Source organism: Xenopus laevis, chromosome 7L (assembly GCF_017654675.1).
Source record: "Xenopus laevis strain J_2021 chromosome 7L, Xenopus_laevis_v10.1, whole genome shotgun sequence".
NCBI classification, from domain to species: Eukaryota; Metazoa; Chordata; class Amphibia; order Anura; family Pipidae; genus Xenopus; species Xenopus laevis.
Genome location: NC_054383.1, coordinates 80,139,015 through 80,155,874, shown reverse-complemented (window position 1 = coordinate 80,155,874; position 16,860 = coordinate 80,139,015). Strand labels below are relative to the sequence as shown.

Here is a 16,860-nt window from a genome sequence, read left to right as displayed (position 1 = left end):
GCATAAAAATGAATGGCAGGCCCAGCTGCCCAGAATTTCTACAACTACAGTTAGATGAAGTGATCGTAGCTACTTTTGAGAGCAGAGATTGTTAGAAGTTACAGTCCTGAATTCTGCTCAAGAGAGAACAATGGCATAAAGGAGGTTGGCATGGAAAAGTCTTGTCTTTTGGGGAAAATGTGGACAATGTCAGCTCTGAAAAAGATAAATGAATCTATCAATGTAGGACAAGAACAGGCAACGTTATCATGTACAGATCATTGAGAGATTCACAGACAGAAATAATATAGTCCAGCCGCTAGGTATAAATGCTTTGTTACACAAATGCCTTTTTGCACGGAACACATGCAGACCACAAGCCCCTCTAACTCCTTATAATATTGATATTATTATGTGCAAATAGGTTTAATGCTGTGCTACCTTGTGATACTTTTGGTTAATAACAATTACTAATTCAATATTCAATAAAATGTAGTATGTCCTAAAGGATTTAGTAGGAAACCTCCAGTAAATTCACCATTCTCCCCACACTAGCTAGTGTATGTGGTAGGTGATGCCACTTCCATGATGCCTGGCATTGCCTCAATGTCACTGAATAATACAAACAGGAGCTGAACACATCTATCTTTTTGCGGGTGCTTAACCTATATATTCAGCCATTACCATATTAACAGTTCATGGGGCAGGCACCTCTTGGCTGCACTCTTACCAAAAGCACAAGGATTTACTTATGGCAACACCAAAGGGGCAAAATATAAAATAAAAATAGGAAAAGCTTACCCTAGCCCTGTAACTCACAATCAGTTAGCTTTCATGCCTAGTGCAGAATAATTAAAGCATCTGATTGTTGTTAGCTTTCATTCCTAGTGCAGTTAGCACTTCATTCCTAGTGCAGAATAATTAAAGCATCTGATTGTTGTTAGCTTTCATTCCTAGTGCAGTTAGCACTTCATTCCTAGTGCAGAGTAATTAAAGCATCTGATTGTTGTTATAATTTGCAGAACTAGAACAAACTTTGCCTGTATTTCTACAAAGCCCTTAAAGGAGAACTAAAGCTTAAATAAAAAAAATAGATTAGAAATATTGTACATTATGTTTTGGGCTTTTGTGCCAGCCTAAGGCAACCACAACATTTAATAATGATAATAATAATAAAGGTCTGCAACTCCAAAGATGCCCCAGTAGCTCCCCATATTACTTTATACTAATTTACTGCTCATGCTGTCACTTACTCAGCTTAGGGACCTACCCATAATATACAGTACACATAGGGGCAGATTCACTAAATTCAAGTGAAGGATTCGAAGTAAAAAAACTTTGAATTTCAAAGTATTTTTTGGGCTACTTTGACCATCGAATGGGCTACTTCGACCTTGACTATGACTACGACTTTGAATCGAAGGATTCGAACTAAAAATCGTTCGACTATTCGACCATTCGACCATTCGATAGTAGAAGTACTGTCTCTTTAAAAAAAACTTCGACCCCCTAGTTCGGCAGCTAAAAGCTACCGAAATCAATGTTAGCCTATGGGGAAGGTCCCCATAGGCTTTCCTAAGTTTTTTTGATCGAAGGATATTCCTTCGATCGTTGGATTAAAATCCTTCGAATCGTTCGATTCGAAGGATTTAATCGTTCGATCGAAGGAATAATCCTTTGATCGTACGATCGCAGTATTTGCGCTAAATCCTTCGAATTCGATATTCGAAGTCGAAGGATTTCAATACCTAGTCAAATATCGAGGGTTAATTAACCCTCGATATTCGACCCTTAATGAATCAGCCCCATAGAATATAAATGGCACAATATAGGGCTGGTTAGATAATTATTACATGGCAGCACAGAATTCAGTGCAACTAGCATCAGAATTTAATAATTAGACCTGTGGCATCAGATTATATTACAGGCCAACCTCAATTTCTGCTTGATAATATGTAAGGACCCCTAAGCTTAGCTTCTCAACAACTACTCAGAGCCTTCTGAGCATGTGAGTGCAGCCGCTTTCCAAGAACATTTCTCCTAAAGTCATAGGAGCTCATTTAAGATGTGGATTTGTAAGGATTCTTCGTGTTCAAGGTTATGGGTTTTCCATGCTAATACCCAATTAGTTATCATTTCTGGTTCTGGTATCTTCGGTTCTACATAGACCAATGTTGACAAAATAATTTCCTTTTTTATTTTTTTTATTAGATTGTATGATTCCACTGAATTAGTGCCTGTTTTGGTTTCTAACTTTGACACCTTCTAAATCTTAGCCTGTGCACCCCATATGAAACTGCCATCATGGTAATGATGTATAATGTCCCGCTGAACAACATTGTTGCTCTCCAGGCTTTCATCATTCCCTGCTGCATCTGTGATTTGTTTTTTTTAAAGATGTGGTTTTAAATATTTCTATGAGAAGCATGATACAATGACCTAATATCAAAATCCTATATCTGTATTACATTATACACTGCTCAGGGCATTCATTAACTTAGTGACCTTCTTTGAGTTCCAAAATTAATATGGCATGTGTGCTGTAGTGAAGATAGGAGGATGCAATTTACCTGCTGTATTTAAAGGCATGTTCATAGACTCCCTGATGTTAGGAGGATGCCTTTGACCAGTCTTTTTAACCAGCGCACAGTTTGGGCCAATGATGCACAGTTACAAAATTCATGGCCTTTAATGGTTTACCCTGAAGTACTAAAATACATTACAGAGTTTAAGACTGTCTCTGTCCCGACATATAACAATGATTTTCCTTTTTTGAAAAGAGCAATATTCCAGACAAGACCTCAGCCAGCATCAGCATGACCTAACTTACCAGCATATTCATCATAATCTGTATGGCCATTCCATCAGATTTAACCCAAGTTGGCAGCTTTAAATGCCTCTGTCATTTCTCCTCTCTGTCTCATGTGTTGTAAAATAATCAGTTATAGATTTCTGCCACCACTAGTTCCTAATAGGGGCCCTGTGTGCAGAGCATGACAGAGTAATTTTTTTCAATTGACTTTAATGGATGAATGTGAAGGAGAGAAGCTGATGGAAGAGAATAAAAGACTTTTAGAAATATATGGTGAGGTAGGGGGTCATTTAACTCTTTCCCTAGTATAGTTCCCTAATAAGTTCTCTAGAATGTATTTTTTTTTACTACAGGCTATTTGAATGAAAGTAATAGCCTGGATTCTGATGGTGTTTTAATGATTCTGTGGTTATGTCTCAGGGAATAACATCTATCATTTGCGGTTCATGTATACTTAAGTAACGTTTGATAAGAGCAGTGATAGACTCAGATATATATATATATATATATATATATATATATATATATATATATATATATATATATATATATATATATATATATATATATATATTAACTAATACTGCATTGTTATGTGTTCATTGTTCTGCACTGTGTATTCATGGCCGTATGGCTCTTTTGTTTTATTACAGGGAAGGAAGCCTGGCTATTTCTCTTTCCTTGATCCCTTCTCTCCTGGTGTGTGGCTCTTCATGCTTCTTGCCTATTTAGCTGTCAGCTGTGTGCTGTTCCTGGTAGCTCGGTAATATATTTCACATTGACTTTCTGTCACCATCTAGTGTAGATCTGATGAAAAGCATGCAGAGATAAAACCTACTTTACAACACACTGAATTCCCCCCACTTTTTACATTAACCTGACTCAACATCATACTTTGGTCATACTTGCTTTCTGGCAATAAAAATTTTGAACTAGATTTACTAAAATGTAAAAATAAATAAATAAAATACCAGGTCATATGCTGTTTTTAGTGAATGGTTTCAACTTGTTGATTGTAAGCCTCAACTCAGATCCATAACTTGTAGGGATGCACCGAATCCAGGATTCGGTTCAGGACTCGGCCAGGATTCTGCCTTTTTCAGCAGGATTCGCCGAATCCTTCTGCCCGGCCGAACCGAATCCGAATCCTAATTTGCATATGAAAATTAGGGGCGGGTAGGAAAAGCATGACATTTTGTCACAAAACAAGGAAGTAAAAAATGTTTTCCCCTTCCCACTTTTGAATATGCAAATTCGGATTTGATTTCGGCCAAATCTTTCCTAAAGGATTCGGGGGTTCGGCTGAATCCAAAATAGTGGATTCGGTGCATCCCTAATAATTTGCCCATAAATCAGGCTCAAACGATGATCATTTACCATTTACCAACATTCAAAAGTTATGTAATATTTTGTAAGAAAGAAACCTTTATCCAATACTATATATATCACTCAATGACATTGGCCTTTACTGCCACAAACCAAGGAAAGCATCTGGGGTCTTAAGAACCTATATATTATAACTTCATTAACCCACCACTGCCTGGTTTGTGAATTCTAATAATTTGCATCTTTTTTGTGGATCTTCATTAACTTTGACCCAGCCTCCCCTCCCCCAGGGTAAAGACTCTTGTAACTTTTTTTAAAGGACTTGTAACTTATTAATATTTATATCTGACTGCCCAAAATATTTCTTGCTAACAACAGTAGTATTTTGTTTTCAAAAAGTTTACATTTTCACCACTGTGTAGCATGTTATAAACTCCTTTTTATTAGGACATAAGGACAATGGCACACAGAGAGATTTGACGCTGCGGGAGATCTACGCTGCAGAGGGGATCAAGTCTGCCAAAAATTACTCCCCCTTGCTTATTTGGATCACCACAAATATAACACATTATTTGCAATGCAGCTACAGTAATAATGTGTTTTATGTGTAGCTGTCCCCTTGCCTAACATTTGGATCACTGCAAGTAAAACATATTATTCATGCAATGCACCTTTCAACTTTTCAACACTAGGTGCTGAAAATACTATTTGCCTACTGTTTTAATTAAGAAATATCTATTGTTTTTGTTTTCTGTCACTAAGGCTAATTCCACAAGTGGTGGATTTTACCTAAACTCCTAACAGTTTCTGATGTGCCTGTATCCAGAGCCATTGTGTGGGGCTGGCATACTCATGTGTACTTGGCATACTCACGCGTTCTGAGCTGAAATCCACTTCATGTGCCTGCACCTGGCCCAATGCAGTAGCTCTGGGTGCTCAAAGCTGTTAGGAGCATGAGAGCTGATTCTTGACCTGCATTTATCCACAGGCTGAGAATCCACCATCTGTGGCAATACCCTAAGCAAGAATATGCCAGTTTCAGTTTCAAAACACATTCTGGCACTTATGGTCGCAAAGAACTTAATTATGTATTTAACACTAATAGGTTATTAAGCCCTATGTTTAAACTTACTTTCTACTTCTTGTTCTTTTAAACACGATCAAAACTAATCAGCAGGCCACAATATAATAAATGTTTTAGGTGCACACATTTTTTAGTGATATAGAGGGAAGTGGGGCACTCAAAATAGTGAATATGATTATTTTTATTATTACGGAAGCCATGAATATCCTGTTGATTATGTCCTTATAATACACAAAGCCATGAAATATCTTGTAAATTATGTCTTTATAAATGGTGTGTAGTGATGTCATCAGTTATAAACGGTGAGTAGTGATGTCATTTTTGTTATGACTCACTATAACTTATGTATTATAATAGATAAAGTACCCCTTGTTGTAAAATATGAGGATATTAGCAGTTTCCTCTGAGTTCCTTCGGCCTAGTGTTTTTATATGGCCAAGAAACTCCTCGGTAACTTATAATATCCTTATATTTTACAAGAGGGGGTACTTTATTCACTATATAAATGGTGCTTAGTGATGTCATCAGTTATAATTAGTGCACACGACTCACTAAAATGTGTGTATTATAATTAATTAAATAAATATCCCCTGTTGAAAAATATGAGTATACAGTATTAGAAGTCAGCTTGGAGTCCCAAGGCTTCCAGCCTAATGATATTTTATATACTCAGCCTTCAGCCTTGTGCTTTTATAACATAACCTTCAGCCTTGTGTTTTATATGGTCATGTAACTCCTCTGTGACTTGTAATATCCTTTTATTTTACAAAAGGGATTACTTTTTCACTCCATACAAACATATCAGAGTTGCAGACCTCCACCCTCAAACCAAACACAAAAGAGTGCACAGATCTGTGTCAGGTACTGTGTAGTCACCATAAGTCTACCAAGATTCCAGGTCCAGGCCTCTAACAAACGGGTTTCATCTGTAAAATTTGACTTCCTCTGGGTTCAAAGAGTGTACAAATTACGCTCCACTTATTTGACTTGTTTCTCCAGAGAAAGTTATTACTACATATTATAATTTCTTTATATCCATGAGCGCAAAAATGAATAACATAAGCTTTTCATGAGATCCCAATTTCTTGCCTGTTCCCAGGTGGGTCCAAAGAAATTTTCATTCGGGTTTTGCATAAATACATAAAGTATAAGCTTTGCTGGACTGGGTAGGGAATACTATTTTTAAGTATTTAAATGAATAGACATTCAACTTGTAGGAGCCCTTGGATTCAAATTATTTTCACTCTGCATCTCAATCCAATGACTAAAGAAATGCCTGGTAGAAATGCGAGATTTCTTTCTTTTAATCACTTAATGCATTTAGCAACTTTTTCATTTGAAACTTAATTAGATATGTTTCTTTAAAGGAATGTTGGTAATTAGATTTGTATATTGCCCACTGATGTGTTTTGAAGGAACGTTTCCTATGTACACGTAATCATAACTAAATTACCTTTTATGTGGTTAACTGGAAATGAAAATAACCAGCCAATGTGTTGTACGACCATATACGAATCATCAAAGAGGATATGGGTAAAGAATTCCAACTATTTAAAAACCAAGCATACATATTTTCTAGAATAATGATGAGATACTAATTGGCTATCACGGTTGACTTTTTTCTGCTGTGCCTATATTCCACTGATAACACAATTTATATGATAATTAATAACTTGGGGAAGCACTTGGATTTGAAAACCTTGGCAAATACCTTCCAACTAAGCTTGAGGTGCTAATGAAGAAAAACTAACAACTCGTTATTTTAAATTGTATTTTCATTTTATGACCAGTCCAATGAGTATCAGTATCAGCCAGTGAAGCTGGCTGTTTAGGATGTATGTATTCTCTGTATAGCAACAGATTCAAGTCTGAAATTAAGGATCCTGGTCCTTACACTTGGGTCTTTGAGTTGTTGTACATGACGAGAAGATCTGTGATCCAGCAACATTTAGGAAAACTTGCCGTTTTACAAATTTTTCCTCCATCTACCTTTCCCGTACTGTGTACTCGGAACATTTGCAAACCCAGTATATTTCAAGGGAATGCAGATCCATAGTACATGTGTTTTTTATCCGGGTACTCACTATGTGGCCAAAATATTAAGGAAACAATCCAATAGAGTGGGCAATATATCCCATTTGGATTTAATCAGTTGCGCTAATGGGTCTTTTATATAATGACATAAAACTGCTTTAGCTTTATGTGATTTACATGCTATGCACATTCCATTTCAGATTTATACATGATTTTCATTAGTCTTTTAACATTATCATTTGTTGATATGACCAAATAATATGCAGACAAATTAGTCTCTCCCATGTATCCAATGCTCAAAGCAGAACACTACACTGTATATAGAGTACATGAAAAAACATCTTGCTTGTAACTCCTTTTATGCTATGATTCAAAAGAACATAATTACGATATGTCTTTCGTAAGAATTTTATCTTCACAGTAAATGCATGAGATTATAGAAATAAGTAAAGTAGGCTGTAGCAAGGTCTGTACCAATATTAAGCTCCACCCAACATAATGCAGCTGGTACCATCAATGTACAATATGCAGTGTTGTGGGTGTCGTTTTATGACAGCAGTGATGGGTAATACATTTGTAGCATTGTTAATGTTACCATGTATCTAAAATGTTGGAAAACAATGTTGGAAAAACTAGACATATCATATATTTCATAGATATACTCAAATCACAATTAAATAAATTGCAATATTACCTAAGGTTAAATAACAGGAGGTGTGAAATCAATTCACATATAAATAAATCAAATGCCTGGGTGCTGGTTACGAAATTATTGTAAATAATTTAACAAAAAATGCCTCACTCATAGGTCTTAGCAACAAAACAAAAATGTTTTTATTGAAAATTCGATGTTTTGGTCACATAAAGTGACCTTCCTCAGGGAAAAAAAATATATATATATATATTTCTATGTTCCATAAAGAGTTTATTAGATGTTGTTCAAGAGGACGTATTCTAAATCCTTGAAAAGTATATATGTATGCTTCAATGGCTTGAACCTGAATCTAGCTTTCTTAATAATGTAATAGTTGGTTGTATTCCTCTCTCATGTTTTTTAACCTATCTGTAACAGAGCATTGCTTTAGTGCCTCAGGCAAAAAAGATGACTTATGTCTCTGATTATCTAGAAGCAAAGAGAGCAACTCATGAGATAATAATGAGACGTTAATTGGTTGTCATGGAAGCTATATGTCAATATGTACATTGTTTTTAATGATTATGTGAGTATATCAACTTTCTTCTAATTAGTCTATCGTTTGAACAACAGGGAATGGTGTTCAAAGAAAAGAAAATTCTTGAAAGTTTCCAAAGAAATGTTACCTAGCTAACAAGGTTTTGTCTTTTTAATTTTGCCAGCTTAACTCCATATGAATGGTACAGTCCCCACCCATGTGCACAGGGCAGGTGTAATCTTCTAGTGAATCAGTACTCCCTTGGGAACAGCCTTTGGTTTCCTGTAGGGGGATTCATGCAGCAGGGATCTACAATTGCACCAAGAGCTTTGTCTACCCGCTGTGTCAGTGGTGTCTGGTGAGTTGGCCATGTAGCTTTTGCATTCAACTTATGTGCAAACTTTTATGCTATTCTGTTTTTCCTGTACACAATGACCTAAACATTTTATTAACTGCTGTATATATATATATAGATATACAATGTAGGATCTATCATCCAGATTGCCTGGGACCTGGGGATTTCCTAAAAGTGATTTGTTTTCATAATTCAGAGCATCATATCTAAGTTTACTAAAAAAAAAAAGTACTGTTTTATTATTACATAAATCATTTTAAAGGAGAATTAGAAATGATATGCTTAAAATAGACTCTGTGGGAGATGGCCTTATCATAATTAGGTCATGTAAAAAATTGCAAGAGCATTAAGGGGGACAAAACAAATGAAACAAGAAAGGCTACATTAAACAGAAGTGTTTTAGCAAAATATATCGCTAAATATATCGGCAAACAAATGTAAACACAAAACTTGATTCCTATTTGACTTGCTGCCTGAAATTGGACAGAGATTTTACATGACAATAACATTAACTTCGATGCAGGGCAACTAACAAATTGTAGCACCAGGGGCTAAATCTGTGTAACAGGATCTCATTGGAAAAAGTGAACAGCAGGTGAAGTAAAGCAGAAAGTCCCAGCCCCAGCGAGGATACGTGCTCACAGTAACATAGAAAGTTCATTCAAAAATATACTGAAAACATCTATGTATACAGTACACACTTGCATAAATAAGCATTTCCCTCTAAAATAATAGCAAGCCCTGTAAAGCCAGTTATATTAATCCAAGCCTAAAGTATTTGAAAGTAAAAGCTACGTACAGTGTGTGTGTATTTGTATTGCAGTAACTGCACACATTCTCTAACTGTTCCTTGCTATTTTCCCTGCCGAGTAATCACAATTACTATAGTTCTTCTAATAATAAAACAACACAGTAATTAAACCACATCAATCCTAGCTACACCCTATCCCACCTCCATGGATAAACTTGATCACAGATCAGTCCAAAGCAAACAATGCAGAAGATATACCGTAGGTAAATATTTGTACAAGAGTAAGCTTAATTCACAACACTTATGTTATTGGACAAAGGCAAGTTCATTCAGGTTCATTTAAGGGGCAGACTTATTAAGTTTCGAATTTCAGATTCAATCTCAAGTCAGATTTTTAGTCAAAACTCCCAAAATCGGGTTGCGAATAATCCAAATTCGAATTCAAGATTTATCATACCTGGACCCTGGGAACAATTCAAATTTGACTTTTCGCCACCTAAAACCTGCCGAGTTCATGTAGAAGTCAATTTGAACATGTTAATAGCCTTCCTGATATTCAAGTTTTTTACTAAGAAAAAATTTGATTAGAGTTTAGTCGAATTCAATTCAAATTTGATTAAGTTTTCAGGTCAGGAATATTCGTTCGAGTTTTAGACGTTTTTTCTTAAATAAGATACTATTCGAGTTTCGTGGTCATTCGAGGTAAGATAACTCTACCATCTGAACTTTGATAAATCTGTAAACCGTGAAAAGTGTGACCATACCTTTAAAAAGACATTGGATTGAACATGATATTCATACAGAACATACAAAATTCAACACAGATTGTTTGCATTAAAAACAACAGCAAACAAAAAAATAACAAAATATTCTTAGGTAATGAAACAAATGTTTCATGCAACTAATCAGGTCGTTAAAGGAATGATGTGAGTATTAAAGGAACTATAGTCTTTAAATATACTGTATTACACTTGCTGAAAGTGCTTTTATGTGCACTTATTTTCTGCTGTTAGCCATATTAGCAGTTTTATCAACTCAGCAGCTCTGTCTCAGGCTGCAGGACTAAATGAATTCCACTCTGTTCCCCCAGCTCAGCACAAGTTTCTAAGTTCCCCACAAGTTTATTATGAGGTCTTGCCAGTGATCTGACATGGCCCTGATGCATTCACTTGAAAACTTAATTTGTAGTAGGACTTTACATCATCTTTCAAAAAAAAAGGGCCCAGTTCAGCATATAATCACATGGCTGATATATAAATATATATTTAAAATAAGAAAAAGACCAGCATTTATGGGGCATGCTATGAATAGTGTCAACATATTGAATGAACAACCAAGATTTGCTAGGGGCATTTGCTAAAAACATCCTTAACCCTGGAAAAAATAGTGTAGAAAGCATTGTAAAACAAATGGCAAATTTATAAAGCATGTAATTTTCTTTTATGCTGCCCAATTGCTGCGCATAACATGGTTATTTTACACTCTTATATTTATGTTGTAAGCAAATTGAAATAATTATTAAATGAAATAACTAAATATTAAATAAATCTCACGTGCCCTGGTGACAGAGTGGACATATAGTATTTATGTCTTAAAAGGGTTAAATAACCCATTTAAGTCAATGAGAAACATTTAGGTGGTAAGTAAATGACTGGGCTGTTTTCACTTGGTGATCGATTGGTGATGTGTGGTGTACTTGGTCCCCTTTTTCTTTTTTTTTTAAATAGTTTTTTTCTTAAACTAAAATCAGGGAAACACAGAGCATGTTTTTTATATACACCATTTATGTGGCTCATTGCTTAACACCAAGACTGAAAATGCATAATTTCTTTCCATACAGGTGGGCATTTACCCTGATAATTATTTCGTCGTATACAGCCAATCTTGCTGCATTTCTCACTGTGCAAAGAATGGATGTCCCCATCGAGTCAGTAGATGACCTGGCAGACCAGACCACAATCGAATATGGTACAATTCATGGCGGCTCCAGCATGACCTTCTTCCAAGTAAATGTCTTTTTGGAGATGGTTGGGAGCACATATTGAGAACTCATCTTGTGCAGTAGAAGCAAGTGCAATTCACTTAGGAATGCTATAGAAATAAATATCCAGCCAACTATAACTAAGCCTACTCTTTGCATTAGATTTGCCAAGCTGGTTTCAGCAGAACATACATCCACTCACTTCATATGGTTCCTTCTTTTTTGTGAGGTTTTATTCAATTATTAAAAGACCATTTTATACCTTTATTTCTTATTTTACCTCTGTATGTGTCTGATTAAAGTATAAATGCACAGTCTATAATGTATAATATATTTTGGTTTTTCTTTTATTCCACCAAATTTTTTACTTAAATTTGAGTAAATAAAAATAAGAAACTTTAATGAAGGTCTAATTGGCCATATATCCATTATTTATATCAAACAATAAAGCCCCCTAGGGTTCGTAAACCCTTCCTCATATACATATGTCAATCCATTTTTCTGTGAAGTCCCAACGCACAACTGAAAAGGGCCTACATATATATAAGCACATGGGCCAAACTGCCAATAGAATAGTTCACTTGTGACTGAAAAAAATGTTTATTCTAATATCATCAGACAAGAATGTACCACACACCATTAAGCAGATGAGCGTTAGCAAGTTGGTAGGTTATAGATGACAGGAAAGTCAAAAGTACAACAGCCAGCAGGTCTTGATGAAGGCAAAAAGTACGTTACCTAATCCAGTTATGGGACCTGTTATCCAGAATGCTTGGGACCTGGAGTTTTCTGGATACAGGGTATTTCCGCAATGTGAATCTTCATACTTTATCTACTAAAAAATAATTAAGCATTAATTAAACCGGATAGGATTGTGTTGTCTCCAATAAGGATTAACTATATCTTAGTTGGGATCAAGTACAAGGTACTGTTTTATTATTTCAGCAAAAAAGGAAATATTGTTTAAAAATGTGAATTATTTGGGTAAAATTGAGTCTATGGGAGATGTCCTTCCCATAATTCAGAGCTTTCTGGATAATGGGTGCATACTGCTACTGAAAAATGCCTTACCCTTTAAACAAAACAGGGATTGTTTGTCCATATATTGCAATATATTTAAGCTGGCCAACTACGTCAAAGTCATCCCATATCTGGCCAGTCCTACGCTTAATTTTCATCTGATTCATTAAGAATTCTATAGTTTCATTATACATTTTATAAACGGGACGAATACTTACTAGCTGCTTTCAAAGTAAAAACTAGTGGTAAGCACAACTTTCCCTATATATAAACATATAAACATATAAGTTTATATATTTGTTTGTATTTGAATGGTTTGTTTTGTATTTGAATGGTGCATGCATGACTCAAAATTCTATAATATAAAGGGTCTATACTTTTTATATATATTATAAGTCTTCTGAATTTTGCTGTAATTGAGAATTGTGATTGAAATACCAGAGTCATATTTACTTCTATGAGATACATATATTGACAGACTCTTTGAAACATCAACTGTTTTTCTGCTTAACTGCATTTACTTTCCAGCTGATAATCTTTTGTAGTTAAGTGGCTGGAGTTATAGTTGGGATCATTTCTTGTGCACCTGATGACAGTAAGGCCTTCAGCATTTGAAATTCTTTAGGGACTTATGGGCAGGGATGCAAATTAGAGTTGGCAGCAAGGTCAGAACACAAATGATTATGCAGTATGGTAGTACAGGGATAAGGTAGAAGAGAAATCCATATACAGGCAAGAATTGGTACACATGAGATAAACAGAAGCCTAGTCAATAGCAAGCTATGAGTGATAAAGAATAGAGATATGTAGACATGGTCAGGAGGAAAGCTGCAGATCAAAGCAGAAACATCAGGGTGAAAGCAAAAGGGCACCAATCTAGCAGGAGCTATGATCTCAAAATCACCAAGAGCACAAAATACATTTCAAAATAACTTATAAATAGTTATGGAATAGAATGCCCACCAGTTATTAACAATATAAAGATCCCAGGATACCATTACTGAAAGGAGCAATACTGATCACAGAAAACTTTTTTCAGCCTAATGACTTCTGCTGATACTGAATCTTTATTTTTACTCTGTGTTTATTGTATTTCTTTTAACAGTATTCATGGGTCATTAATGCTTCTTGTACTTGAGCTTTTTCTCTGGACTCTAGAGAGTGAACTGATGTATTCTAACTCCCACCACCTTGCAAAGAGCAATAATAATTTGTACATAATTAACTACACCCCCTCTGTGAACTGTGATTTCTGCACTTTAACAACCAAAAAAAGGATTTTATTATGCAGATTGGAATAAATCATCCCACTCACCTTTTACAGAGAAAAACAGTTTGCCTGTATGTGATTTCTCTCTATTCTTTAGAGAATACTACTTGTGGCTAAAGGCTTCCCTTATACCTCCTCATGTGAATCATATGCAGTGTCCCTACTGACACTGGAGAACCTTGGTGTTACTGCTACCCTCAGAGGCAATGGTAGCTCCAGGGTTCCAGGGTCAAGTGGCACAGTGAATGTGCACCTAAATGATTGGATGCAGATGTCAATTTGACACTGAGTGAAAATAAACAACAGAGATTTTCAGTGCAGTTTTCTCCTAATACACCTGCAACTCCCTTGTTTTAATACATAACTAACAAATACATCTGGCACATTGACCCCATGATGGTGCTTTGATGCTGGAATCCTGAGGAATACATTGCATTGTAGGTAAAAAAAACATGGCAACTTCCACTCAAAATTTGCATTTTGCACTCTGCACTTGCACTTGTCTTTTTCAGTTGTAATGCTATAATAAAATGAGGCTCCCAGGGCCCCTAAATTACCATGAGCTTTATGCATTATTTGCCGCAGTGAAACTTCTGTCCCAGGCATGAGTCCTCAATATTGGAGGCAGGGTACTGTTGTAGTTTGATTATCTATTGTGGGCACCAGTGGTTCTTGTAAATTTACCAGAATGTAACATGAGAACAATCCACAAAGGAGAACACAGAAATACTGTACATGGGTTTTGAATATTGAGCAATCAGCACTGTAAAAAAAGCATTCACCTCCACATTTAAAGAGGAATCTAACCAGCCACATATAGTCTTCTCTTTTTATGACAATCCTTCTCTGAATGGAACCCAAGTAGAACTATCTAGCGCCTAAGGACTACACACTAGTTCCCTCTCTGGGCAACAATGCTCCTGGGAATCTAGTCCCTCTATGACTCCTTGGTGGAGCTCAAACTGCTCAGCTAAATATCCCTGAATTAACTGTCTCTCCTAGAGAGACCTATAACAGGAGATAGTTCACCACTCACTAGATCCTGCACTGGTTTGGGGTTTCACTCTTGACCCCCTTTCCATTGTCAGGGAGTCTGTGGCTGAACCACATGGCTTCTAAATATATATCATTTTAACACTTGTGGCTAAACTGGGGAACTCTAAAGGGCACAATCCAGGAAGAGGAGACTCTCTCCTTTATAAACTAAGGGGCCCCTTAATGGCCATACTTTGCAAAATAAATGGGGGGGGGCTTTTTACCAGTCCCTTACACAATTAAATTAGAACAAAACTACTATACATGTCATTTATTATGAGAAAACATTTTGCTGAAATCCCATATCTAAGGTGGCTTACTCCATTCTACTTTTACTTGCAGCTAGACCTGTTTGGTATATGTATGTATAATCTGATTTTCCTAAACTGTATTGCTGTATACCCAGTGGTGCTATTACTGCTTGCTCTGTGCTTAAATTAAAGGGACACCAGAACAAGACGCTTATTAATATTGCATTGTGGGAAACATTTTGCATTATTTAAAACAAATGTTAAAATTTTAAGAAACTAATTGTGTTTCGATATTATTTTGAGAATTATCATTTTATGAGTACTTATTGTTCAGAACAGTAACCGCCATTTAAAAACACAACCCATGCTGTAACTGTAAAATTGCATCTGCTGCATTACTGACTGCTCAAATGTTTTACTGTTGTTAAAGGTCATGTTTACATTTACAGTAATTTTTAGTACGTAATAGACAAACCAATATTAGGGAAATTTATATTTGGGTTTTTATGGTTTGTTGCTGCAATTTCATAGTTATTATTTTTTTAATGATTAGCTTTCTTTTTATGACCTGGACTTCCATTTGATTTTAAAACTGCTACTTGGTTGCTAGGGCAATTAACCTTTAGTAACCAGATGACAGTTTAATTTCTAAGTAAAAAAAACCAGGAGATAAAAATGGAGTACCAATTGTACTCTGTCTTAGCAACCTGTTGTTGGACAAGAAAAAATAGACAACATAAGGAATCTGGCCAGTGCCAGTACCATATGCCTAGCTGTGGACTTTTCAAAAACATACATTTTGAGAAAATAGTGTGCCTGAAGACTTTATTACCATGAATATTTAAATAATATACTACTATGCCATGCTTGAAACAAAGGCCAAATCTGGCATTAAAATCAGGATGGCAAATAAGAGGGTGACATTTAATCAAACTGATATAATTTGTTTTGTTGGGAAATTAGATTTGTGCTATTTAAGGGAGAAATAGGAGTGTTTTGTATATGGCAGTACAATAAATCCTACTGTATTGTATTTGTAAGGCATGTATGTAAGTATGTAAGAAATGTAAAATGTTGTGAACATGGTACAGGTAAAGCATCTGTTATGCAGAAAGCTCTGAATGATAGGAAGGTTGTCTCCCATAGAATATATTATAATTTAAAGCAGTATTTTGTACTTGATATTATAATTAATCCTTATTGGTGGGAAAACAATCCTATTGGATTTATTTGATGTTTAAATGATTTTTAGCAAACTTAAGGTATGAAGTTCCAAATTACAGAAAGATCCCTTATCCGGAAAATCTCAAGGTTCTGAGCATTCTGGATAACCAGTCCCATACCTGTATATGATATTGTATATGTCGAAATGCAACATTACTTGTTAAGAAACATAATGTATAATGGGCCTCTTCATTAGGTTGTTGCTTTATGAAGTAGAACACTGCTAATTCTCTGTATTTCATTTATCCCACTTAGAATTCCCGTTATCAAACCTATCAGCGAATGTGGAATTACATGCACTCAAAGCAGCCGAATGTATTTGTCAAGAGCACAGAGGAGGGAATTGCAAGGGTGTTGAACTCTAACTATGCCTTCCTGCTGGAATCCACTATGAATGAGTATTATCGACAACGCAACTGCAACCTTACTCAGGTCGGCGGTCTGCTGGATACCAAGGGCTATGGCATTGGCATGCCAGTAGGTAAGGGCTTTAATTTTTTCAGCATTTTTTTTGACTTGCTGATTCTGTCTATATACAGTTGACTGATCTGCAGTTTGAAGGTTGC

The 16,860-nt window shown here is 35.7% G+C and overlaps 1 protein-coding gene across 3 annotated transcripts in view; it reads left to right on the top strand.

Annotated features, from left to right (window-relative positions):
• The window catches only part of grik4.L (glutamate receptor, ionotropic, kainate 4 L homeolog), a 344,981-nt gene that overhangs the window by 308,139 nt on the left and 19,982 nt on the right, over nt 1-16,860 (top strand). For all 3 annotated transcript variants that reach the window (XM_041569223.1, XM_018225767.2, XM_041569222.1), the window contains 4 exons: nt 3,445-3,554; nt 8,592-8,765; nt 11,354-11,519; nt 16,550-16,775. In XM_041569223.1, the coding sequence (XP_041425157.1) occupies nt 3,445-3,554; nt 8,592-8,765; nt 11,354-11,519; nt 16,550-16,775 (676 nt within the window). The remainder of the gene's footprint in view (nt 1-3,444; nt 3,555-8,591; nt 8,766-11,353; nt 11,520-16,549; nt 16,776-16,860) is intronic.